The sequence below is a fragment of the Balaenoptera musculus genome, chromosome 6 (assembly GCF_009873245.2).
Source record: "Balaenoptera musculus isolate JJ_BM4_2016_0621 chromosome 6, mBalMus1.pri.v3, whole genome shotgun sequence".
NCBI lineage: Eukaryota > Metazoa > Chordata > Mammalia > Artiodactyla > Balaenopteridae > Balaenoptera > Balaenoptera musculus.
Genome location: NC_045790.1, coordinates 57,395,266 through 57,422,308, shown reverse-complemented (window position 1 = coordinate 57,422,308; position 27,043 = coordinate 57,395,266). Strand labels below are relative to the sequence as shown.

General features: G+C 41.5%; 2 protein-coding genes across 37 annotated transcripts in view; both read right to left on the bottom strand.

Annotated features, from left to right (window-relative positions):
* Positions 1–27,043, bottom strand: part of PTPRD (protein tyrosine phosphatase receptor type D) — a 2,174,486-nt gene that overhangs the window by 523,671 nt on the left and 1,623,772 nt on the right. For 35 of the 36 annotated variants that reach the window (XM_036854269.1, XM_036854273.1, XM_036854278.1 and 32 more), the window contains exon 1: positions 1,327–1,397. The exons of the other annotated variant lie outside the window; for it this stretch is intronic. The gene's annotated coding sequence lies outside the window, so the exon portion shown is untranslated. Of the gene's footprint in view, positions 1–1,326; positions 1,398–27,043 lie in introns of those variants that run through there. 36 annotated transcript variants of the gene reach the window in all.
* On the bottom strand, positions 503–2,522 carry LOC118896364 (putative RNA-binding protein Luc7-like 1). Its single transcript, XM_036854148.1, has 3 exons — positions 2,441–2,522; positions 1,281–2,042; positions 503–1,247 (listed from the first exon to the last, which is right to left on the bottom strand). Exons 1-2 carry the CDS (start codon positions 2,520–2,522, stop codon positions 1,399–1,401), a joined length of 726 nt encoding a protein of 241 aa, XP_036710043.1. The 3' UTR covers positions 503–1,247; positions 1,281–1,398.

The following is a 27,043-nucleotide window of genomic DNA, read 5'->3' as shown; positions in this document are numbered from 1 at the left end:
CACACCAAAGGGAAAGGTCCACGTTTGAAGCACTGGAAGTCCAACAGAAAATCTATCTCAAGTCACAAGCAGTTACTAGTCTCTGAGAGGCTCGAAATATATGTGCTATGCTCTAAGTCAATGGTACTATGACTGTGGGCATGTCAAGGGGGGAAAAAAAGAAAAAAAAAAAAAAAGTTTAAGAGAAAATACAGGGCACCGATCCCTCAGGAATCTCCCTGTAGGCTTAAGGCACAAACTGTAGGTTGGTCTGGGGGATTGCTCTAAGAATTTTAGAAAACAGAGGAAACATTAGGCAAGTCGTGTACTGGGAAGCAGGCTGGAAACAATACAAGTGAATTGTGATAGCCCAGGTTTTGGAGAATGGACCTACTATTCACAATACTGGAGCACCCAATTAATGAAAGCCAAGAGCACACAGTGTCCAAGCTTTTTTTGTTTGTTTTTTTTTTTTTTTTGAAGCATAAGAAGTTTTTTTGTTTTTTTTTTTTTTTTTTGAAGAAAAACTGACTTAATTTGTTAATGCTTCTAAATGAAAATCAACCTCACAGATACACAATTCAAGTTTTCTACACGCCAATGTGAAAGCTACAATAAATCGACAGGAAAGCAAAGAACGTTTAGTTTGTTCTTGGCTTTCTTTTTAAATTGTTTCCTACAAGTTGGAGTTTTCATGATAAATTCTTTGTTCCCTTCCCTACGGAATGAGCGTGTAAGAACAGCAGATTCCCGTGGCAGAACTACGAGCTTTGATTCTGCCACGGAAAGGTCTCCAAAACAATCCCCCTCCTCTATGGCAGCCGCGTAGACTTTGACTCCTGCTATTTCTCCTTCTCCCCACTAGTTCAGAGGAAAGAAAGAAATCACCAAAACCAGCCCTCCTTAAATCAGTAATCATTGCCTCTTAAAAAAAAAAACTGCAGCGGCAGAATCCCTGGGTAGGGTCGTAGTGCCCCGCCGCTCCACCATTTCTCCAATACTACGCCCACCCCAGGAGGAGAAAGCGGAGATCGCACAAATATACAGATTCAAACACTCTCATTCTCTAGAACTGCCACTCTCCCTGGTCTGAGGCTTTAAGCGAGAAGCGAACAGCGCAGGGGAGGACCTCTGCCCAAGGAGGTTCCGAAGAGCAAACTGTGCGCTCCGGTGCCGGGGCGCCGGGCTCGCGGACGCCGGAGTGTGCAGCTCCGGCCCCTGACCTGCGGGCTGCGGGAGCCGGGCTCCGGGCGAGCCGCGGACGCAGACTCCGGAGGACGCAGACCCCGGAGGACGCAGACCCGGGAGGACTCAGGGGGGCGGACCGGGTCAGCTCGGGGGACTCACCTGGTCATGTTGGCTCCGGGCAGCCTCCGCCACCGCCTCCCGCGCAGCCACCAGCACTTTGCTCCAGCGCCTTCACGCCCCTCCACGGCCGCGCAGCCCACGCCTGCCCGAGCCGCCGGAGTCCGGGCGGCCGACTGAATCCCGCGCAGCTGCGGCCCCCGCCGCGGGAATCCCCCCAGTGGCTGCCGCCGCCCGGTCCTCGCGCGGCCAGCCCAGTCCAGAGCGAGGAAGTGGAGGAGAGTCAGCGAGTGAGTCCAAAACCCCGAAATCCAGCATCCAAAGGAGCGCGTCCCCCCGCCCTCCCTCCACCCCTACCCCCTTCTCCTCCTCCTCCGCCTCCTCCTCCTCCTCTTCCCGGGCCGTCCTCCTGGCCCTTCTGAGCCCGCGGCTTCCGCGGCTGTTTCTCCTCCTCCCGCTCCTCCCGCTCGCCCTGCGCTGGCTTCTCCGGCTGCCGCCGCCGCCGCCGCTGCTGCCGCTGTGTGTCTCCTCCTCCTCCTCCTCCCGCTCCTCGACGCTCCGCCGCTCGCGGCTGGGGGGTCCGGGGCCGCGTAACTTCTCCTCCCTCCGCCTCTCCTGTTTCCTCCTTCCTGCTGCTGCTGCTTTTAAAGAGGATTCTTTGGCCACAAATAGCAACTCGGCTGCCCCCCTCAGCGCCTCCCTCCCCTTCTTCTCTTCTTCCCCCCCAAAGTGAAGCGCACATGAGAGGTAACCAGAAACTGAGGCCGGCGGGGGGAGTGGGGAGGCGGGGAGAGGGGGCGAGGCGACGCCCGGAGACCGGCCCGCGCGGAGTCAGGGGCCGGGACGAGGGATGGCCAGGCCAGCCCAGTCCTCAGCCCTGGCGTGAACCCGCTGGTTACGGTTGAGCGCGAAGTGGTTTGATGGGGAAATTAAATGAAAAATCTCAGGAAAGTGATTGGAAAAGCTCCTCTCTTTGTTTCCTTGTCTGACTGATTTCGAAAATCCTCGTAACGTGCTGGGGATCCCACGGAATCGCGGTGCCCCGGCGCTGTGGGATTGTGCGTGCACTTTGCCGGCGCGAGAGTGGGAGTGTGGGTGCGCCCGGGCGAGGGGAGAGCCAGGCCCGCTGGAGAATCCCTCAGTCTGGACCCCTGACCCACTGAAAGGGCCAGAGAGCTGGACGGGCGAAGGAAGGAGGCAGGAGAGCTGCGAGAAGGAGGCGCGCAACCCACACACATACACTCACTCACTCACACACACACACTTGCAGAGGAGGGGGCTGGGTGACGTCACTCCCCAGCATCCATCCACCAGGACAGAAAAGACCCCCCTCTAACAAATTCACTCATCTCCTAAGAGCTGCACACCCGGGTGCTTCCTGCTCCGAGTCCTGGCACACGGGAGGAAAGATGCCGGTTGCACCCCATTCAAAGCAGCGATAAAAATATAAGGAGCGTGTTGATGAGACACGGTCTACGTCCACTGCCCCAGTTCACCTCGGTAGCCTCATTCAGGGATGTTTGGTGGATCCACTTTGCAATCAGAGAGGAAGAAAGGGAACTATGGAATCAATCGTAGTGTAATAACTCTTGTTTTGCTTCCATGCCACTTGCTTTTATGATGTTGAAAATACAGTGCTCCCCAGCTTGTCTGTAGGACACCACAGAACCCTCTCCCTAGACAGTTGTTGGGCTACACAAGCTTCATCTACAGAACACACTATGTGGATTGTTAGCTAAAGGGGCAAATTTTAACCTTCTTTACTCCTCAAGGATCTCAAGCACGTGGAAAAAGTCAGCAGCTGGAAGCCACCATTGGCAATTGGCCTACCAAAATTTATCAGAAACTTGGTCAGAAAGGTTAAGGAAAGTCAAGGCTCCCAGCCACCTCCCTTGCTCATTGTGTGTTCAGGCCAGCACATACACACAATACTTATTCCTGCAGGCTCGAGGCAGTCTTTGTAAGAGCAAAGGTAAGCAGACCCCTTAGATTCAGCCTAATGATTCGCCATCCTGACTGTTGTCTCAGGCTGCCCATTTGTTCCCACTCTTTGCATGCTGCGCTCCTGAAAGGCACTGAAGGATTGGTCAGTAATCCTCTGTCCCCTGTGTGCTCCAGAAAGAAATCACATATTTTTGAAAGGCTTCACTCTAAATGAAGTTTAGTCTTCCAGCAATTTGAGGGGAGAGGGGGAGGACCATCTTAGCATGACACTTCCTTGTTCTTTTTTTAAAATGGTTAGCCTCATAGTAAAAATCAAGAAGACAACTATTCCTGGGCGAGCCTTCAGGACTTTCTGATAACACGAGGAACTGAAAGGCTGAGAAGGTATGCTGAACACCTGCTCCTTATGCCCTAAGGATGGATTCAGAAATCTGAGCCTCTGCACAGGTGATTCTCACTCAAGGTGTAAATTCTGATTTGGCTTTCTCATTGCCACACCCTCCCCCGTAAACTGGTGAATCCCACTTTCCTCTTGCAAAGTTGGATGTTAGAGGAACAAACAGAGTTTTAAAAAACCCTGAATTTCCTCTGCTGTTGTGTTTGATGGAAAGACACACATCCCTCTGCCTCATTTAAGAAGATCTGACCAGTTCTGACCTTATTTAAGATACCAGCTGGGAAGTCTGATTACTACCTGGGAGCCTAGTCGAAAAAGAAATAGCATCAAAGTATCCCACTGGTAGCGAGTTAAGTTAGCTAGAGAACTTAGTGATGATGGTTACCAAGGTGAGCAACAAGTAGGAGGAAAAGGGACCCAGAAATCAGAGGAGACAGAGAACAGTATACATAAATGACACAAGCCCAAGGACCCAACTTTCCTGACACCATGAGGTCCTCGATGTTCCTGTCCCACTACAAGCAAACATCTTAGAGAAAAAAGTAGCAGTGGAAGGAGGTGACTAGAGAATCTGAGCTATTATTGTGCAAAGGAGACAGCGTTATTCAGGGTGATAAGAGAGAGAGCAAGTAGAGGAGCCAAGCTTTCTCTGTACATCTGAGTTGTAGTGGGAATAAGACTGAAGCCCAATACACATTAATATACTCAGATCAGATTTGTAACAAAACAGCACCCTGTGGCATCTACTACAGCCTCTAGGAGAGTTTACCATTTGGAGCTTTGAGGTCATAAAAACATCAGAGGTGGGCTAATCATCTGCTGAAAGCACCTAATTTTACAAGTAAGGAAACTGAGTCCCTGAGAGTTTAAGGTGACCCAACTATTTGGTGGCAGAAGGAGAACAAAACCCCAGGTGTCATGACCCAGTGTCCCCTCTCCCCCAACTATTCCTAATTACCTCCCAGTTCTGGATCCAAGAAGCCAGTTTTTCAACTTATCAGTGAGTAATAAATGTAGAATATTTTAAAACTATAAATACTTACATGAAGGAAAATGAAGGAATGGTACTAGACGTTTTCTTAGTTGCTTTCCAGCTCTAACATTCTTTGATGAATAGCACACAGAAGCTTTGCTACAGCACAACCCCCTCTAGTGCATAATTCAGCATACGATGTGTATGAGTCTATTTTGGACCCCATCCAAGGAAGTTAATTCCTAGAAGTACTCGAAAGATTTTGTACTCATCTATCGTGAAGCATCCTAAAAATAAGGCTGAAAATAATGTAAGGAGAATAACAGTAATCTTATGTTACACTTGTATTATGTGCTAAACGTCGTGCTATCCCACTGGTTTTCAAAAGGCACATCATGACCTTTTCTGGGTCATGAGTCTAGTGGGTCATGAACAATTTTTTAAATGAAAGTAGGAAAGAAAAGAGAGTGCATTATATGTATTAAACATTGTTTTATAAAACTTATGTTTTTGTCCTGTGGCTAGTGATTAAAAGAAAAAGTTTCAAAGCCTCTGCCTCACCTCCAATCTTAACAACTGCCCTGCTAATTAACTATCATTAGCCCCATTGTATAAGTGAGGAAACAGGGACAGACAGGATAAGTGATTTGGCCAAGCTGACATAGCTAGTGAGTGGCCAAGCTAGAATTTAGAAACTACAACTGTTTGACTTCAAAATCTTGTGTTTTTACTTCTATTCTGGTTATAACTTATTAACCAAGGAACTGCAGTAATTGTTGCTGATCATATTTTCTTTGTGAAGGCTACAGTGGTTTGTACTGAATCCAGTTAGAATGGAGAAATACAACATAGGTGCAAATGATGTATTCTGAAGAGAGTAAACTGTTTTATAGGCGCTGAAAGGAGTATCTGAGACCTCTTCCTATAGGTGCTAGCTACGCCTGATGTATTTCATTAATTTGCTGCTAAATGCATACATGGAATAACAATGGTTTTAATCCTCAAGTAACTTAAATACTAATCTCTACAAGTGTTAAAATGTTTGAGAGAGTTTTTCAAATTTAATTCACACGGCATTTCTTAGTAGCATATTTCTTGATCAAACACAGACCTGGCACATGAGAAAGATAAAACAGATATATATAAAACACAGTCCTTAAACTAAACAATATTTTCATTCATTTGAGAACACAAACTATACACATATAAAGTCATTATTCTATACTATAATTCCACCTAAACTGTGAAGAAGAAAGGAAGACAACTCAGGTGCCATGCTAATTTTTGGACTCATATAGTTCTATGGATTCTACCAGTAGCATTGCAAGTTTAGGCGCTGTTATTCGCATGCCTCAGATTTGAAAGCTCAAACTCAAAACTAGGAGGTGACTGAAATGAGCATCTAATCTTGGTCTTTCTGATACCACTACCCAAAGTCTCTTTACAAACAGGTGGGCTTCCGGTAGACAAAGAGGTGGTCAGAGATTTTGAGACATGCTATGCAAACATTTCCACTTTTTTCCATATGAAAGAAATGTACTTTCTTTTCTCCAGGGCTGCGTTTCTTATTGTTGTCAGGCAGCAATGTTCTCTTAAAAGAAATCCACATCTTTCTCTAAAGACAGGCCTAGAAAAGCCAAGCTCTCTCCCCTGACTGTTCAGTTCAGCGGCTGCCTTTCACCCTCACCTGCCGAGTGTAGAGGACGTTATGGTACGATGCTATTTTCCATTGGCTCTGCTACTGGAGATTACAGCATGCGACTGTGACAAATGGATATTCCCATTAAATTCTTTAGTAGAGTGGGGCATTCCATTAACCATTGGCACTATCCCAACCCAAGTGAAACATTGGGTCATTTTTTTCTTGTGAGCAAGAAGTGAAGGGGGAAAACAAAGGATAGACTCTAATTACCTTTCCTATTTTTTTGTGTTGCATGTATTATGATAGCTGTATATTACAATTATTTATAATTAATATATGACAAGCTGTCAGCTAAAATTTAACAGGTGATTTGTCAAGAGGTTCCATTAACTCATACATGAAGCAGTGGATTTCAGTATTTCCCACAATAAATCTGGTTGGTTCTGTTGTTTTAAATCTATTGTGTCTAAATATTCAGAGGCCACCTCTCTATGTATATTTGGAGCATCTTTAAAAAAGACAACTCATGCTAACACAAATGGGTACTTTGCTAGTAACGTTAAGGAATAAGCACATTTTTTGTCACTTTAACCTTTAAATGCTAATGTTTTCACTAAGAAAATTAATTGCCTCGTGTTTATTTTGAAGTTTTAAACTTTTATGATTTTTATACATTTTTCAAATGGTGCCTTTAATAGTAAAGACAAAGCTGAATAGAGAGGAAAGTAATTGCCATTACTTATATTCCATTTAGTGTTTGTATCTTACACTAGAGAATTTTGAAATGAAGGAATATTATAAAATACAGAAAAAGATTAAGAAGTCACCAGAAAGCTAGTAATTAATCACTCAATAGAGGAGGAAGTTTACAGAGACCAGAAACTCATGGAACAGGCTCCCTTTTGCTGAATGGCAGAAGAATGGGGCAAGGATGGAAATGAATCACCGAGATTTCTTGGGAGGGATAACAAGATTCTTTAAAAGAGGAAAAGCTTGGTTTCAATAGCTATAGAATGTCAATGTCGTGGGACCTAACCTGGAGATGAAGTTAAATTTGAAACTACAGTTTTATTATTGGTTCCCTGGCCAAAGTTGGTATTGTTTTAAGAGAATGAGAGAAAAGTAAAGCAGCATTTGTTTAATATTTCATTTGCACAAGGCTGACTCATCTTTCAAGACCAGGACGTGCTGCAGGATGTCCATGTCTTGCACGCAGCTACTGTGGAGGGTGCTACACCTCCTTAATGAAAGAGTGTGCTCCAAGAATCAATGCTTAGGGAGTTCCGTGGTGGAACAGTGGTTGGGAATCCACCTGCCAATGCAGTGGACACAGGTTCAAGCCCTGGTCCGGGAAGATCCCACGTGGCACCGAGCAACTAAGCCCATGAGCCACAACTACTGAGCCTGCGCTCTAGAGCCCACAAGCCACAACTACTGAGCCCGCGCACCTAGAACCCATGCTCCGCAACAGGAGAAGCCACCGCCATGAGAAGCCCGCACACTGCAACGAAGAGTAGCCCCTGCTCGCTGCAACTAGAGAAACTCCGTGCACAACAACGAAGACCCAACGCAGCCAAAAAATTAATTAATTAATTAATTTAAAAAAAAAGATTCAATGGTTAGAGAGAGAGAAAAAACAAAGAACAAAACCACAAGGGTAAAGTAAAACCCGAAGCACAGCAGCTTTTCAACATTATTAAGATTTCTGTGTCCACCAACAAAGTTGTCTTCACAGTTTTAGCAAGAAAGCCATACAGAGTCATGAAGTTATTTGTAAAGGGTCTTTCAAATAGGGTTTCAAAAAATGATTTTCAGAAACTCACTCAGAATCGAAACACCACAAATTGATTTCCACGTAATAGGGAGAGAGATTCTCTTCACAGCCTGGGAATTATAAATGACCAGTGACAAACCAGTCCTTGTATCCTGGACCGAGACCCCAGTTACCAGATTTCACCTTGCTTCCCAGGTGCAGCATAGCTGTGGATGTTTCCGCAGGCATTTGAGAGCAATTTTCTAGACTATGAACACAGCAAAGACATCAAGACGACTATTTTTTCAGCCACTTTTCAAACCTTTCTCTATCTTCCTCTTCTACTTCTATATTTATCTTATACTTCATTATGCCACTTAATTTCTACTGGGTGTGTCAATACTTGGCAAATGTTCTTTTTCAGTTGTTTGACAGCAGATTCATGTCTGACTGGAGCCAAAAAATCTTATCATAAGGCTTTAAGCACTGTATGTACTCCATAAATATTTGGGAAAGTAAAGGAAGGGAAGGACGGAGCTAGGAAGAGAGAAAGAGGAAATGAATTGATTATTACTCATTTCATGTGAAACATCACTTTCTTTACAAAGTTTCCTGTAGTTCATTAAGTAGAATGACTTTGTCCTACCTCTGGTCTCACATTCTTTTCTTTTTCTTCTTATTTCCTATTTCTCTGTATTTTTTTGTGTGTATTCACACCCTATTAATCTCTGAACATCTCCACACTCTTATATATCACTATCAACAAGCACAGAAGCTAGACTATAAGCAAATCTCAAAAGATTTCTGCTGAATGACTTGATGGACGATAGATACCACTGTGGCTGGTCAGATGTCACCTTCAGAGTCCCTCCTATTGGGCCTGTGCTGAAAGGTACAGTGACAGAGAGTTTGGTAAGAGTTAGGCCTCACTAAAACACACAACAAAATGCCACAGACAAGAAATCATAATAGAATCTGAACAGGAGTGGATGGATTCATACTTCCACAGAATTTTTTTTTAAATTTATTTATTTTTTATTTTTGGCTGCATTGGGTCTTCGTTGCTGCGCGCAGGCTTTCTCTAGTTGCGGAGAGCCAGGGCTACTCTTTGTTGCGGTGCACGGGCTTCTCATTGCGGTGGCTTCTCTTATTGCAGAGCACGGGCTCTAGGCGCGCGGGCTTTGGTAGTTGTGGTTCATGGGCTTAGTTGCTCCGTGGCATGTGGGATCTTCCCGGACCAGGGCTCGAACCTGTGTCCCCTGCATTGGCAGGTGGATTCTTAACCACTGCACCACGAGGGAAGTCCCACAGAATTCTTAATGAGAGTAATTACAAACTTTCATGGTTTCCTACAAGATGTCAAAATAACTGATCAGTTCAGTAGAAAAAAATCCTTCATACTGAACTTTGCATTTTTAACTAGGTACACTCTATTAGGTGGACAGAGCATTCATTTGTCTGTACATTTTTTTTCTTATATCATCACCTATATTATTCCAACGCATCCTGATTTTCAAAACTCATTGACCACATCTCCAAAGTTACTAGTAACACTAAACGGGTCCAGCAGAAATTTAAAGAGGCAAAACAAAAACTATTATTTCCCACATGTATTATTACTTTAAATAGTCTATTCAATTCCATGCTGTGTTTATAAAATGTAGAAGAACAACCATTCTTGGTTAGTTATTATCTGGTATTTAATTCTTGAAGGTTTGCATTTGTCTCCTTACCACCAAAACCCATCTTTCTAATACAAACATCGCTATTTTTCTTTGGACTAGTACAATAATTTTTGTATATTCTTCTGCTCCTAATCTTTTTCTTATTGGCCCCAATCCATTCTCCACTGTGCTGCCCAATTAACTTTAATAAAGCACACGTTTGATTATGTAACTTACATGCTCAAAAATAAATACAAAACCCTCAGTGGTTCACGATTATTGACCAAACTAAGTACAAATGTTCTACCAGCATTCAAAGGCCACCACAAATGGAATGCTGCCTGAATCCATTTTTCCACTCTAAACTTCCACCTCTTTACGACCAATACCCTAAACTCCAGAACTGTCTGAACAAAACCGTGCATTTTTCTTAGCCAGAAAGTTTCCTATGATCACCTACATGTTGAACTTCCATCCAGCCTTTAAGAATCATTTCATCAAAGAGTTGGGCTTTTTTTTGTTTTCCTGATTCTTCTACCCAGACACGAGTACTGCTGCATTTAAAATATCTGATTCTTCAGGGCTTCCCTAGGCCATTTTTTCTCTGTTGCATATTTCACTATACTGGATTCTAAACTCACATGGTAATAAACTTGTGGCTTTGTTAAAAAAAAAAAAAACCTAATTCTTCGAATCTCTCTTCTGCTAGATAAACAGTCTACTGAAGTAGGATAAAAGATCACAGAAAGCAGTCATGCCCAAGATGTGTTCCATAGCTCGTTTTATTGGTATCCATCCGTTGATTGGAATGGTAACATAAATATGAGAATGCACTGGATGGAATCAGTGGGAAATTATGCAAACTTATGTCTAATCACACCTTGAAAGTTCTTTTGCCAGGTGACTATGTTTAAGAAGAGTACGGGGACTTCCCTGGTGGCGCAGTCATTAAGAATCCGCCTGCCAATGCAGGGGACACGGGTTCGATCCCTGGTCTGGGAAGATCCCACATGCCGCGGAGCAACTAAGCCCGTGAGCCACAACTACTGAGCCTGCGCTCTAGAGCCCGCGAGCCACAACAACTGAAGCCCGCGCACCTAGAGCCCGAGCTCCGCAACAAGAGAAGCCACGGCAAGGAGAAGCCCGCGCACCGCAACGAAGAGTAGCCCCTGCTCGCCGCAACTACAGAAAGCCCGCATGCAGCTATGAAGACCCAGAGCAACCAAAAATAAATAAATAAATAAATAAAATTTATTAAAAAAAAAAAAAGAAGAGAACAAAGAAATTCCAAAAATTCTGAGTTAAGACCAATATGAAGAGCAAAAAACAATGGAAAGTTTTAACTCTTTCTCTTTCTCTTCCTTCCTTCCTTTCCCTTCATCCCTTCCTTCCTCCCTCCTTTCTTTTTCCCTCTCTCCCTTTGTTTATTTCTTTCTTTCACTCAACTTTGCTCATTATCCATGCCAGGAGATGAACCAAACTGGGACTATTAACAATCTTTGACCTCAAGAAGCACAAAAGCAAATCAAGTCAGGCAGGAGTTTTTCTCTGCCTTCCCCTCGACAAAGAAACAAGTGTCAGACATCTAGAAGCAGTCCTGAAATGGACACTTGGCACCCATGCTTTCTCCGTCAGAAGAACCTCCTGCCTGGTGAGTTTCAGGCTCTAGGAAATATCCTACCTTGTACCAAGCGGAGGTAAGAAGGAGCACAGCGCCTGCATTATTTTTCCTTTTTATTCCTGCACTGCCCCAGAGCAGTCTGTGTTCCCAGACTATGGATGTCAGAACTGCTCAATCTGGTCAGTTAGGCTGGGAAAAGAAGAGACGGCTATTAGAGCAAATGCTGAAAGCTATATTTCATCCATGATTCAATCCTTCCTGTGCCATCCATAACACACCTGCCTTTTATCAAAGTCATATTTATACTAGGTTTTCTCATTCCTCCCCTGTGCCTCTGCTTGGTATGTTTCCAGATGGCAAGACTGTAAAATCTTCAAGAGAAAGTTTGGCCTTAATCTTCTATGCGTCCCTTGTATACCTGCAGAATGTCTTGTACAAAGAGTTCAAGATACAACACTGTTGAACTGAATTTTTCTGAAGTCTAGTATTTTCTTTGAAATGAATGTGAGCCCTACTGGGCATAAGCATATCCCAGTTACCCCAGTTTAATATATTCTATCGTATTGTCCCCAGAGAGTATACTTGCATTTATAAGATCACAAGTCTAAATGTTGGGAGTGTCGAACCCCTAGAATGGTGGGTCCCACCCCTGGCTGCACATTCAAATCACCTGGAACACTTTTAAACCATATGCCCAGAGTGCACTCATATAAGCTGAATTGGATTCTTTGGGAATGGGGCACTAGCATAATTTTTTAAAAAGCTACCCAAGTGACTCAAATGTTAACCAAGGTGGAGTAACCTTGCTTTACAGCTCTAGGAAGCATAATTTGAAAACACACTAGACTAGATTAGTTTTTCTAAAGTATTTCCCAGCTCCAGGATTCTTTGTGAAAGCACTTTTATAAGTGAAAAAGAAATGGCCCCTTAATTGGATTCCATTTTTAAGTAGTAGCTACAAATGAAATGCAGCCCAAATTTTGGATACTGGTGGGGTGTTTTTAGCATTTCTTTTTACTTAGTTTTCATGTATGCCCATTCATCCCAGGGCTCATTGATTCAGGCCTCCACTGTGTGTAAGGTATGTCAACTATGCACTATTAAGTCATTCTAAGAATGTGTTCTGTGAGCAAGGCACACAGGGTAAGGAAAACCCTTTCATCCAAATACAATACAAACATACCCTAATGATTTCCATTCCCTGCAGTCCAATTAAAAGAGGAAGCAATGCCATCAAAGTAGCCTAAATTCCAGCCACCACCACCCCCAAATAAATCTGTGATTAAAACAAAGAAAGGATCAGAAATACTAAAACCTTCCCCCACCCCTTGGAAACAATCTGGAATTAAGTTTTGATGCTCATGTGTTATTTTTGAGTTAAATCAGGAACAACAAAACTACTACTTTGGGAGAGAAAGATGTTGCTCCCAAATTTTTGCTTAAGGAATTCATTTTCTTGAGAGGAGAGTATTCTTGGTAAATACTAACAATAGAAAATGATCAACTGTGCAAACTGCGCCACTACAGCAGACTTCCTTTATTTCACCAAGAGTTCTTAGCACAGTGTCCAACAAATTCAAGGAACACTATCCACACCATATGAGTTAAATATTAACATTTATGTGGCACTTTGCAGTTTACAGAGAATTTTAAAACAACCGTCTCTTTAAGGCTAATAATAATTTTGTGGGTAGTAAAACACCCATGCTCTGAATCAGAACCTCTGGGCTAGTTTCTGGGAGTCAGAATTTGGGGCAAGTTTTTGGGGCATTCTGAAAACCACCACGATAACTCAATTCAAACCCATTGATTTGTTGTATTGTTCCTAGGAAAATAACCCAGTACAGCTGAGCAGATTTTGGCATTTCCTAAAAGTCTAGCTGCCTTTTTCTAGGATTTGCCTTTTTCTTTCTTCCATACTTTTTAAAAGGAAAAAAAAAAAATTACAGGTGGCACTATTTTACCTAAATCTAGAAGCTTTTTAATTCTACTCTGCACAGCTGGCTTTTTCTAACAGTTGTCCTTGTTCTGAAGGACGCTCCTAGCTTCTGGCACGTGTGTGTGTGTGTGTGTGTGTGTGTGTGTGTGGTGTGTGTGTGTGTGTGTACCAGGCATTGTAGTAGAAACCGTGTGTGTGTGTGTGTGTGTGTGTGTGTGGTGTGTGTGTGTGTGTGTGTACCAGGCATTGTAGTAGAAACCGTGTGTATGTGTGTGTGTGTGTGTTGACCAGGCATTGCAGTAGAAACCCAGCAGCCTGCTGGGGCATTTCAGTGGGCTTCAGCCTTCTATTTGGGAACCCACTAGTTCTAGCCCTCATACTCAGGGAGAGAATCGGCCGTGAACTATTTGTGTTGGTGTGTGTCGTTTTCCATCAGTTTTAAAAAAGCCTTAAAAGTAAAAGATGCTCTCAGCTAGCTATCTCCCCCCACTCTGCCCTTAAATTATATTAGAACAGCATAATAGCTACCTTGGAAATACGATCTCATATATAACTTGGAGGAAACAAAAAAGAGTCAAAGAGACCCGCCAATGAAATCTTCTTTAGAATAAAACTATGCATTTCAAAGGGAGGAGACAAGGTTATGTTTATCTTTTAATTACTCCTAATCTACGCAGAGACTGGAGAGAAGAGAATTTTGATTTTAAGTCTGGAATGAAATATACTTACCTGGAAATGAAGATGCAAGGGGGAAAAAAAAAAAAAACCTCAAAAATTAAGAGAAAGTGTGTGTCAACCACCCATATCTTGTCGATTCTCAAACTTTCCAGATTCTTTTGGTTCACCACCCCAACCTTAGTAATACCCTCTTGTATAACAAGCCTCCAGTTATTCTGGTTACAGTTTCTGGGAAATTTGTCTGTCAAAAGAAGAGAGGTTCCAAAGAATTTGGTATTTTTCCTCTTGGGCAACTGAAAGTCGTAAGGGTTATGGCACCAATGTGATCTCTCTCTCTCTCTCTCCTCTAGTTCAACACCCCATGATGTACCGGTCCTTTGGCCTTGAAGGAAACATTATGGGGAGGAGCGGGGAGTGGATATACTCATTACCTGACATAAATGACTACTCTAGCTGCCTTGGAACTTTACCCTCTGTCCAGATGGTGCCTCATAGTGAAAAGGATATTGGGAAAAAGGGCCCCAGTTTGCCATATCTTTGATTATCCAAAAGGGTAAGAGAGCTTTATGCTTTTTATTTCCTGCATGCTAAGAAGAAAATGCAGCCATCTTATTTGAGACCACCAGATTCCCCTCCTTTCCATATATTTTGTCATACCCTTTAAACTCTCAATTCACTACCCATGTTGCTGGGTTCATAATTAGAGTGTTGGCAATGCCTGTTCCCTTGCTTTCCATTCCATTTATACAAATGTTCCCATCACTCGTTTTAAAAGCCCTGGGCACATGTTCAAAACATACAACCCAAACAAACAAACTGCACAACCTAAGCCAGACCCACCAACAACTGGACACCCTTCCCATTTTGGAAGGCCACCCTGAAAAGTTACTTAATTGCAGCATATTCTGTGAATCAAAGTTCACAGAGCTGAAAATGAAAGTTTTATGTTAGCACCTTATCACCAAAGAAATGTAGGACATACAAATAAAGCCACAGAATCAGCTACTTAAGATTCATTGGAGTATATTTCACCTTGAGTGACATCCTTAGAAAACAGAATTTTTAGGGAGGAACAGAATTCCTATGGGGAATTTTAGCATAGGGTTAAACTTCGGCAGAATTTATTATTTGCAAGTGCTGAGAAAGAGTTTATATTTAGAACTAAGTTCTTGATCTTATCCAGTGATTGACTTTTTGATAGCAAAATTCCTGTCTGTCATTTACGCCTAAAGCTGACATGATCACAGCAGTGGCAGCTGCTATAAATGAGGCCGTGATAAGAATGAAAACTTTACCAATGGGAAGGACTCCAACATGTAGGAAAAAGATAAAATTTATGACATATTGTTTTTTACCTTGGCACAGTAAAAAAAAAAAAAAAAAAAAAAAAAAAGGTAGGGAGAGGGGAATAGCTCAACAAAGCTCAAATTTTGGTGTGAAATTTCCCCAGCAGAGAATAGGCAGAACTGCCCAAATGCACTGTTGTGGCTGTTTGGAGCAGTAAGGAAATGAGGATCTTTGGCTGTGATTCAGGCTGGCACCATGGTCCTGAGATGCCACAGGGAAGAAACGTGTGCTCTGCAAGACGGCAACCTCTGGAAATCAGCAGTGGTGCAATCGATCAACAGCCAGGGCCGAGAGCCCTTGCTCTTCTGTTTCTCGGTCAGAGCAAACCACTTAAAAGTCAGCTCATAGCCCCCAGTAAAAACCGAGAAGTTTATGACAAGTGGTACCACCTGTGCTTATGTCTCAGCTCAGCCAAAATAATTTCCTCTGCTGAGTCTTCTAACTGCGGTGAAGGGTGAGGCATGTGACAGGGAGGATGTGAAGGGGAGGAAGGTTCCAACATGGAGCCTGCAGAGTGAGTGGATTATCATTGTCTGCGCTAGTAGAGATCAGCAAGTCTGTCTCCTTTACTCCGGAACAACTGTGCGTGATATGATCTCCCAACCCCTATCAAAAAAGGCTCTGTCTTCGGGAAAACAAAGACGTCTCTGCTCAGTGCCGTTCCCTCCCATGACTGAGTGTTCTTTTTAACAATGTTATATTATTACAAACTTTGTAAAGCTTGGGGTATGGAGGTTGTATTAAAAACACAATAAAGAAGAGCAGCTGTTTATACAAGCTAGTTTTTTGACCATAATTATACTTTTCTCCGTCTTCTTGATGAATCAGGACATTTTGAGCCAGGTATCTGCACAAAGCATGATAGAATGAGGATAAAATGGCATATCACTAGGATGTGACCTACATTTGTGTAAACCTTGTGGATATAAAGTGCTTCATCACTTACTTTAAAAAAAAAAAAAAACACTGTAATTCTTTCTTTTTTATCTTTTCATGCAAACCATCCAGGGACAGTCTAAAATTTTCAGAAAGAACAAATTTTTCAGTACAGGAGGGAGAATTTGCCAGTACAACAAGGAGCCAGCCAAGTTGCTTTGGAGGAGTTGAGCAAGTACATTTCAATAAGGACCCAAACAATCCTTGGCAACCAATCAGAAGAACCAGTCATCGTTGCATTAAGGAAGCCCTCAAATATGAGGGCTGTCGGTGGAAAATAGAGTTACTCACCAACTGAAAATGTTTACTTGAAGTGAGAATTATTTTATGGAAACCACTGTGAGTTTTGGAATACTTACAATCTGTTCAGATTGGTGGCTGTGTACAATGTTGCTGCCTCAATATGCCCTGAGACTTCTAATCTGTCTGCCTAATGGAGCAGGTGGCGAGATTCTCCACTGAGCCGACGGCACCTGGAGGGCAGGGACCGGGTCTTATTCATCTTGGATCTCATACAGTACCCAGCTCTTCAAAGGCAGTGGATAAATATTGAATGAAAGAATCTTTACATGCATTGCCACATTCTCTGACCCGCTGGCATAAAATGCCACTCCGTCTATCATCTCTATCTTATTGCCCTGCTTTATTTTTCCTCTGAGGTATTATTGCCAGCTGTCATGTGATATGTGGTTGTTTTTATTATTTGTGTATTATTTATTTTTCCCCACCAGAATCTATGTTCCCTGAGGGTAGGGACCGAACAGATTTGATTTCCTGTATATCCCTACCCTAGTTCCTAGGATGGTGCCTGGCATATAACAGGTCAATTAAAAGTATGTGTCTGATTTTCGAATGAATGCATGAGTGATAAACGGATGGTATTCTCTTTCTCTTTAATTTTTTTCTTTTCTCTTCATTCTCATCTATTTCATCTTAATAAGGCCTGAAAATTATACTATGAACTTAAATCAGTAGTAACAAAAGGAGGGTTCTTTTATATAGTGATTCATTCTAAAGAATGAAACAAGGAAACAGGGTCTTGCTGGTGTTAGGCTTGTGGCTCTACAAACCCACAGAGAAATATGAGTGACAAGAAATAAAGAAGAGAGGGAGGCAAGAAACAAAACAGTCTCCTGGAGGCCATCAGTGGTGGACTCCATATGAACTGACGAGCCACCACATGTGAATAGTAAAACACATTTGTGCACCATTTTCTAGATTCTGTGTGTGCACTTAGTCATTGAAACAAAACACTGGGTTCTTTATCATACGGGGCAGGATCTTCATGTCCTTCCAGGCTTAGAGGGACAAAACTACATCTTATCCAGATTTTGAGTTCTCTTAACATCTCACTTTTAAACTTACGGTAAAATTTTAATAAGACAATGTAATACTTTTTCCCTTGGGCAATTCTGCATTGTCCCCACGTGTGAATGAATAACAATTCACAAGCTATTAATAATGTTTCCATTTTACCACCTAATTTAATGGCTAATGGCTGATAAAACCAGTGACCAGATGGTTCAGTGCCTTGTCCATGATTTACACGTGATTGGTGATCCTGCCAAATATAAAACCTTCAATTGCAAACTCCAGATATTATTTCTTTCTTTCAAGCCAATATAGAGCAGAAGTTCTTTGTTTCTTGTAGATGCTCACAATGTGCGATGACAGTTGAACAGACTTGTTTTTGCAATTTCCCAATTTTATTATTATCAAATGAACCTGGGATAAATAGGAAAGTGGCCTAGCTGCAGAGTCTGACTCTGGGAAAAACAGATGGGTAGCAAAGGTCTGTCATTGGCCTTCCCACTATGCCCCTTCTCTCCCCTGAGCATCTCGTACTCTCTACCTTAATCCCAATCCCCTCAGTACTTCTGACCAACCACGCACTAGGTTGCCTTGCTCTCCTAATGAATCTTATCTCTCCCCTAATTTCCAGAGTGGAAACTGCACTGGAGATGAAAGAACATAATCCCTAACTCTGTTAATAGCTCTGTATCATGGGGTGAGATGTTAAAATCCCCAGAGTCCATGTTTCTTTATCTGTAAAACAGAGATAATGATATTTATTTCACAAAGTTATTGCACAGACTGCTTAAAATTGTGTACTTGAAACTGCCATGTAGAGCCTGTCTCCTAGGAAATGTTTGGTAAATGTTTAGGTTACAATGTCTAGATATTTGTTCTGACCTGAGATGGTGATTCTAAAGAAACTTTCAAAACAGAAAAGTGAAGGACATTTTTCTAGCAGATGGTGAGGGCATTCCTTCAGTTGGAGCAAAAGCGGCATGGGGAGGAAGTAGAATATTTAGGGCCATGAGGTACAGTTGTTCAGTGTCTAACCTGTACAACCGTACATGGGCACCCTGAAGATAGACACCCATTTATGAAACGGACATAAAAACGGAGAAAAGACCCTATTCAGGTTTGGGGGGATGAGTAAATGAAACAGTGGACTCCAATCACTAAATGTATTAGAAGTAATTATGATAACATAATTGCTCATGTGTCTGGCTCTTTCTAGTGGATGGGAAAGCTCTCTGGAAGTTCTAGTATAATCACAATAAACTTAACTGAAGACTAGCAGAATGACTTCAGAAACTATTTGCTTCCTTCATGACACAGTTCATATTATCTCTAAGATGTTATGATCTTTGACAACTCGTTTTTAAGCATAAGGTAAGCATTTCGATGTGTATTTTCAAAAGTATGTAGCAGGGCCAGGGAGTCGATGATTGTACAATAAGCAAATCTAGTTGTTTGGGTGCTCATGTATATTATTATGTTTAATAAGAGGAATTACTTATTTCCTTAGATAATGTTTAACATCAACAATGTATTTCATGGTTTCTGTGTGATTAGAAGAACAGGCTCCAGATGGGCTGATATCCTGGCTCAGCCGCTTACTGAGTGACTTTGTACCTGTGTTTTAACCTCTCTGAACCCCATGACTCACTTACTTTTTATAGTTGTGGTGAGATGTGGAAAGATGGATAAAAATCCAATTTTTTTATGATGTTGAACCACCAAATTAACCAATCCTAGTCCTATCCCTCGATTTCCTATGAAATAATAATCATCCTTATTAAGAACCATGTTTGTTGGGTTTTCTCTTACTTGCAGCTCAAAGTATCTTACCTGGTACATCTCTTTTCAATGCTTTGGTAAGTGAGGATACTCATATGAGAACAGAGCACAGAATGGCCCTAATTTTGTATTTTACCACTTTTGCTCTAATGTTCTCTACCAGGTTAATCTAAACCAAGAGCGTTTATGTGAATGAGTGAGTGAGTGTGTGTGTGTGTGTGTGTGTGTGTGTGTGTGTGTGTGTGCGCGCGCGTGCGCACATGCATGTACCTGTTGCTATTTAAACAACTCATGAGACATAGCTGAAAAAAATTCACTGGGACTGGTTTTATTAACAATATACTCCAGGTGTATATTGGGGAATAGTCATCAAACCAAATGAACCGACGGAAAGCCTGTATTCTACTAAACATCAGTTTCCCTTCCCCTTTAAACTCTGGAAATAGACCAGAAACCTGGTTTTCTGTGGGAAAAATGTTATGAGTCCTGAAAACTCCTTATGCCTCTAAACCTCCTTTGTATGTTCATGTACTCTAATATTACAGGATAATCACTTTACTGCAATATCCTCAGAAGAATTTGGAGCTTTGTCATTTTCTGGTTAAAGGTTTCATTATTTTCTCCTGGCAGAAAACTAGTCAGAAAGAATTCATTGGCTGTTTAATTCTAAGTTAATATACTTTGCCCATTTAAATCTGGGAAATTCACTTGCAAAAATAACTCAGCACATTTGGTGTTCTTTAAGGACTGCAGTAAAATTTTACTGAGTGACCTGGTACCCTTTGCAAACAGGGACTAGTTTGAAATTTTTGAACAAAAAATGCAAGTATGTTTGCATACATCTTTAAAATTTACAAAGTTCAAGATCATGTCCTGATATGTGGCCAATGCAGATTGTGTTTTAAATGTGTCCTTTTAAATGTGTCCTTCTTGTCCCTTTCCTTACCATTCTGTTTCACTTTTTAAATAATTTGTATTAGCCAAATTAGAAGAAGAAACCTAATCTGGGCATTGTTCCAAAAAGTCAAACATGAATAACCCAGAGTAACTTCTATGTCAAATTAATAGTTCATTAGAACCTCATGTATAAATCTACCTGAGCAAGTAAACATCTCATTTTTAGCTGTTTTTAGAATTTTATGAGACACTGACACCCAGGGACTTTTACGATGGTAGTGTATTTCTCCTGTTGTAAAGAATTTCAGAGCAACAATAAATTAGCTTAGTAAATTAATGTCTAAATAGATTTACACATTTTAATGAGCAAGTAGTCTGGTTGTTTTGGTATTTTTGATGACTTTTTTCTGACAATAGGTCAAATTATGAAAATTCACATTTGCATCCACTTACAAAATGATAGAAGTTTATCAGGAAAAAAATGCAAAAGAACTTTCAGATCTCAGTTATACTTGACATTTTTTTTCCAGCAACATTTGCTAAGAATGATAACCCTCAGTGACATTTTACATTCACGAAGGAGACAGGCCAATAGACAAAGTTTCCAGGGGTCATCATTTTGTCCTTTGCCCCTTTAACATTTAAACACTGCAAGCAAGTGTCTCCAACTTTTCTCAGATGATCCAGTTCTTAAAGATGAAGCCTATACAGGGCAGTGGATGGAAATAAAGATGTCTACTGACATAACTCTGTGGAACTGTTGCTCATGATCTACCTGAAATGGCATGGAAAGAGGGTCCAATCCTTCCTTGGCTGTTGATACTCATCATCTTAAGAAGTTGATGATACCCACCAGTATACAGATTATGTGATTGGCTCTGCAGACTGACCAGAGTTCCCTAATAATGAGCACTTATTTAGTGCTTTATAGTCATTGGAAGTGGTATATATTAATCATACTTGGAGATGAGAGTCAGCTTACATTGCCAGATGTCACTCATTTGTCAGGAAGCCATCTGAAGGAACTTTGTGAAACACTGTGTCTCAGTGTTCCCAACAGCTGGATAATTTGTACAAGATTGGAAAGCAGTGGAGTTGGTCAACACTATATCCTTCTGTGCAGTTCTTCATTCCAGGCACAGACAATACTTGGAGGGAAATAAAATGACTGCTGTACCTATTGTGTTCTCAGCTGCCCCTCTAACTATCCAAACAAATTAAAAGACACAGGACCAGTGTGTGGGAGCAGAGTAGGGGATGGTGGAGGACAAAAATGGAAGAAGAAAACTAAATAAAGAACGTTTATAAATGCTTTAGAAGAGAAGTGATTTGGGTTACTACTAATTTAATTCTCTGAATCCTATAATCCCTTTTAGGGTACATAACACAAGACAGAATGGCCACAGTTGTGCCGTTGGTAACTCTAGGTAGATGTCAATCCTACACCTCCTCCAGGTCACTGTTGGTTTTACTTCTATGTTTACCAGGTTCCTATGTCAGTAGCGTGAGCTTTTACTCTGTTTTTGGTGTGGAACAATTCCTTTTCCCTGGGCAAGGAATGGACTAGGAGGCCTAAGGTATATGCATTCAGACTTAATACAATGCAGCTTTCTGTATTCCTGAGACAGGCTTATATTCCCAAGGGTCTGAAGGCATGTGCTATCCTTTCTTGGATCCATCATGAGCTCAGGTATAAAACATATTAGCCATGCAATGGGTGAATGGCAGGGATGGAGAATGCCCCTCAAAGCTGTCCTGGGTGTTTCTGTTTGCTTGGTTTCACAATAAATACAAATGCTGAGTGTAGGGTGTGGAGTGAGTAGGGAACAAACTATTTAATTGGGTCCAGTAGGCTTGGCTCTGCATTCATTCATTCATCTGTTCATTCATTCCTTCACTCAAATATCTACTTTAAGCTTATTATATACCTGGAACTCTGGAAAACATGAAGGGTGCAATGATGAGCAAAAACAGACACTATCAGGTCACTGGTCCATTATCATAGAGCTCAGTGGTGACCTACTGGCCAGTGAGAGTCAGTCCTGATGATTATTTTCGTTTCGGATGTCCCTGTTATAATTAACAGCCACCTCCCTATCCCAATTGTGAATTATAGATTTATTAAAAGATTCTAAAATTTGGGAGGGGTAAGGATATTCCTGCTAACTTCTTTTAATTTGTCATGACAAACTTCCAGCCTTAGAGTTCATCAGACTTTGCTTCAACATTATTTGTAGAGACAGAAATGGACAGAGGCTTGACCAAATCTGGAGGCCAAGGCTCTGATCATCCATTTTCTGAGACTGCTCCAAATACCCTTCCTATGTTTCTCGATCCAGTAGAACGTGTAATGAGAGAAGAGTGATCTTTCCAACTCACAGAGGAGGAGAAACCTATTGACAGAGAGTGAACCTTTTTGGTCTCACTGCTTAAGTAAGAGTTTTCAAAGCAAACACTTTCAATCCTCCACTTGTAACACTGTTTACAGAGAAAACACACCCTGTGTTTGCTGTGGGGTCTGGAATGTAGCCTTCCAAATAAAGGCAGGGGGGATTCCTGGGTGAAAAGAGGTCAAACTGGAGAAAAATTAAGACAGTCATTTTTTTTTTTTTCCCCAGCCATCCCCCTAAGCAACCTCACAGTATCTTCTGCCAGTAATCTACCTGGTGATATTTGATATAAGCTGGGATGGTAGCCACATTGATAATCACTAAATAAACAGCATATGAATGGCAGCTGTTTGAGAGATAAGGCAGGATTTTAGATACTCAAGTTGCTTTTTCTGAGCCACGCTTCAACTCTAGGCCTGACTCATCCCCCATTCAGCATTATCTGTGGAAATCGCCAGCCACCTGCTTCTGCCTTTTCTCCTTCATGAAGATGATGATGCAGCCCAGCATACAATCAACTCCTCCTCACTGCTTTTAATGTCATTATTTTTATTGAGCAAAATTCTAACTGCTCAGAGCTAACTATTACTGTTTAATCTAAGGCCGCCTATTAGGAGTAATGTTATTACTGCAAAGACAGAACCAAGCAAATGGTCCAGGTACCCTGCACTTTTCTCTCCGTCAACTCAGGCTTGCTCTTCCTCTTCCTAGAGCATTAACAAGAAGTGATTATTCCTTTGTGTAGCAACACATTTATGCACACACAATAAAGAAAATGAAAATATTTTAATATATTTTGTTTAATTAGCCTAAAATTATACTCCTAAGGTCATTTCTGATACGCAGCAGGGACTAGTAACACACTGGTCTTCCTCATTTAAAATAATAGTTGTAATTTTTCATTCCTTCTCTCATTTACTCATTCTTTCAATAATATTCATAAAGCACTTATTGTATGTCAGGCATTGGGGGTGCAATGGAAAAGAAATCAAATAGGTTTCCTGTTCTCATGGAGCTAAGAGTCTAGTGAGAGAGACTGTTCCTGAAAAAGTTGTATATTGATCAAATCTCTATACATTCATATTAAAATTCAATATGTAGTTTGGTCTTACAATGAAGTTCTCCATGAATACTATTGTAACATAAAGCACTGGCTTGTAATACATTTATTTGGTTAGGCTAGATATATGAGGCTTTATTAAAGCTAGGCACATATTTCCTTTCAAATATGAGAATACCTTCCTTCTACAAGGTTCCTGCAAATGATTATGATGTTGATATACAGCACTTTCAGTACAAGACAAGGAAAAAGCTATAGTATATATTACAGTGTACTGATAAACTCACAGGGATATAGATTTACATACAGAACAGACATATAAACAAGTAAACATAATCCATTGTATGTGCTTTACTAAAAGTATGAGAGCACAGCATAGCAGAAGGAGTGAGAAGTGGAACAATGCGGGGCAGAGTTTAAAAAAAAAAAAAGAAGCTTCCAGGACCCGCATCTTAAGGACTAATAGAATTGACCAGAGAAAGGAAAAAATGGTGAGAAAGGGAATAAATTCACAGAGGATTAAAGACTCATCCAGGCATGGTTTTCTCAGTCATTCTCATCATTCCTGTCATGGAAAGAAAGCCTCAGTTACCTTTCTATACATTCTCCCGGATTCTTACTATGCTCGTTCCTGTCTTCTTACTCAGAAGAACAAAGAAAAGAGAAGGAAGGTACCGCTCAGCGTTTAACCATCGTTAAACAGGCTGGTAGAAAAACAAAGGGGGAAGGAAAGAGCCCCAGTATCCTGAGGACCAGGCCTCAAAGGTCAGAGTGCCAGTAAAAGTGGTCTGAAAAAACCACGTTAGGGCAAGAACAAACAGGTTCTTCTTTTTTTTCCTTCTATGTGTAGTATCGGGAAAGATGGACGCTGGAAGACATAATGTTGATTCATTGACGAAAACCAGGGAGGTGCCCCTTTCATTTTATTTCTCTTTGATTAGATGTACTTTACAGTATCTCATCTTAAACTTGTAGCTCTGGAGAGGATCTTTAAAATCATCTAATGCAATGCCCTTGTGTTTATGGATTAACAAATTACAGATAAGAGTGGTGAGGTAATTTGTTCAAGAACATAATTACTGGGCTTCCCTGGTGGCGCAGTGGTTGAGAATCTGCCTGCTAATGCAGGGGACACGGGTTCAAGCCCTGGTCTGGGAAGATCCCACATGCCGCGGAGCAACTAGGCCCGTGCGCCGCAACTACTGAGCCTGCGTGTCTGGAGCCTGTGCTCTGCAACGGGAGAGGCCGCGATAGTGAGAGGCCTGCGCACCGCAATGAAGAGTGGCCCCCACTTGCCGCAACTAGAGAAAGCCCTCGCACAGAAACGAAGACCCAACACAGCCAAATAAATAAATAAATAAATAAATAATACTTAAAGGTGCTAATAATTAAAAAAAAAAAAAAAGAACATAATTACTTTGGGGCAAAACTGAGACCAGAACCTAGATCTTCTGGTCCCTCCAAAAGTAGAAAGTGATTTAGAGTTATTCAGACATGGTTTGACTCTGTGCTCTTACCTACATCTGTGTCCATTTACACTGTAATGGAAATAATAATACTTTACTGGGAAGTTGTGAGAAATAGGTGAGAAAAGTACATGAAAAACACCTAGCAGAGTACTGGAATCTTAATAGCTACTCACCTATGAAGCATCACTTTTCTCTTCCTTTACCCAACAAAAATCATGTTGAGGAACCGGAGAAACTATGATTAAGATATTTTAGAGCATGACTTCTGAAGTCAGTCTGAAATAATGGACATTATTAGTGGAAGATAAATGTGAGAACTGATTGAAGTCATACACACACACACACACACACACACACACACACACAGTTTCTTCCCACAGTGAATAATAATCAAATGTTTAAAATTCCTGGTAATGCCTTAGCAATGCCAATTATATTAATAATGAATACCAGTAATTGAGCACCTACTGTGTGTCACTTGAATCACATACATTAATTCTAATTCTGGCAACAATCTTGCAGAGCACTTCACAGATGATGAAACCAAGGAGCATAGTGATTAAGTAATGTTACCCATGGTTTAGCAACTACCATGTATATTCAGATGAAAATCATAGAAAAATTTCAACTCACACTTGTTCCAGGCAGATAAACAGAGAGAGGTGATTTCTTAAAATGCTTTCCAGAACAAATACCTAGATGCTTAAGCCAGCAGCTGTTCTCCTTGGATATTCAATGGGCGGTGCTGCTAGGCCTAATCAGTCAGGACCAAAAACTTGGGTAATTTAAAAATTGAACAAAGGGCACAGATGAAGATTTCTTCCAAGCACACACCTGCTGGGAGCTATGAGTAACTATCCCTAAGGTCAGACTTAATTGGATTTAGATCTAAATGAACTCTGACATGTTGATTATTCACTACTTGAAAGTAGAAGGAAGAAAAATGTTAAGGTGAGAGGTCAGGAGTGTAAGCTTTCTTTTTTCTCTCCTGTGGTCCTGAAAAGTTCTCGCTGAGGACTTTCTTTTAGTTAGGTTTTGTATTTTCACTTTTAAAAGAACATGGAAAACCCAAAAGTTTTGGTCCTAAGTCCATCCTAAATACAAATCTTCTTTCTTAACAGATTCGGGTTCTAGAATTAGTCCAGTAATGAATATAGGAGGCTACCAAAGGAAGCACAAAGTGCTCGGGGATATATAGTCAGTAATTCTCAGAACTTTTTTCTTCCACAGAATCTTAAGAAATGGAAGTAGGCAATCTCAGACCCGATAGGAATATTAGGATCAATAGGAGTGAGTGAATTATCTGCTCTGCCCCAAGCTTTATATATCTTACCTCAGTTAATTCCCATAATTATTATTTCCATTTTATCACAAGTACAGTTCTTACCCTCATTTTATCAAAGGAGCAATTGAAGCTTAGAGAAGAGAAATCATTCATTTAATGTCATGCATCCATAAATGACAGAGCTGTTATTTAGAGTCTAGCTCTGCCTGACCCTGGCAGCCAGGACCCTGACCGGGTGACTGTGCTGACACAGTCATGGTAGGTTGGACACTGGGTGGGACGCATCAGGAAAACCTTCCTGGAAAAAGTGGGCCCTGAGTTTGAAGCAAGAGAAGATAAAAGATGTGGCTTGATTGCCTGCTGCTAGCTATGTCTGGCCTCTGATACTGCAGGTCTAGAGAGGGCTGGAAGCAGGGGCATGGCTTAGTTTAAATAACCCAGAGGAAGAGTAAGGTGGAGTGAAGAGAGAAATCTGAAAGATCCAAGAGAAGGTTCTTTGAATTGAGAGCTGGACCAAGCAATGAAGCTAGAGATGACCTGTGGATGTTTCTACACAGCAGGAGAGCAACCAGAGGCTTGAGACCCAAACAACAATATGGGGCCCAGAAAGGGGGAAGGAGCAGACTGGGCTGGTTAGTTGGTAAAGATCAACAGGTGTACGGCAGGTTCTGGAA

Coding starts and splice junctions, on each gene's coding strand:
- LOC118896364 (XM_036854148.1), bottom strand. CDS start 2,522: ATGTGTGTGGGTTGCGCGCCTCCTTCTCGCAGCTCTCCTGCCTCCTTC. Junction 2,043..2,440: donor CTCTCTGGCCCTTTCAGTGG/GTCAGGGGTCCA, acceptor CGCCGGCCTCAG/TTTCTGGTTACCTCTCATGT.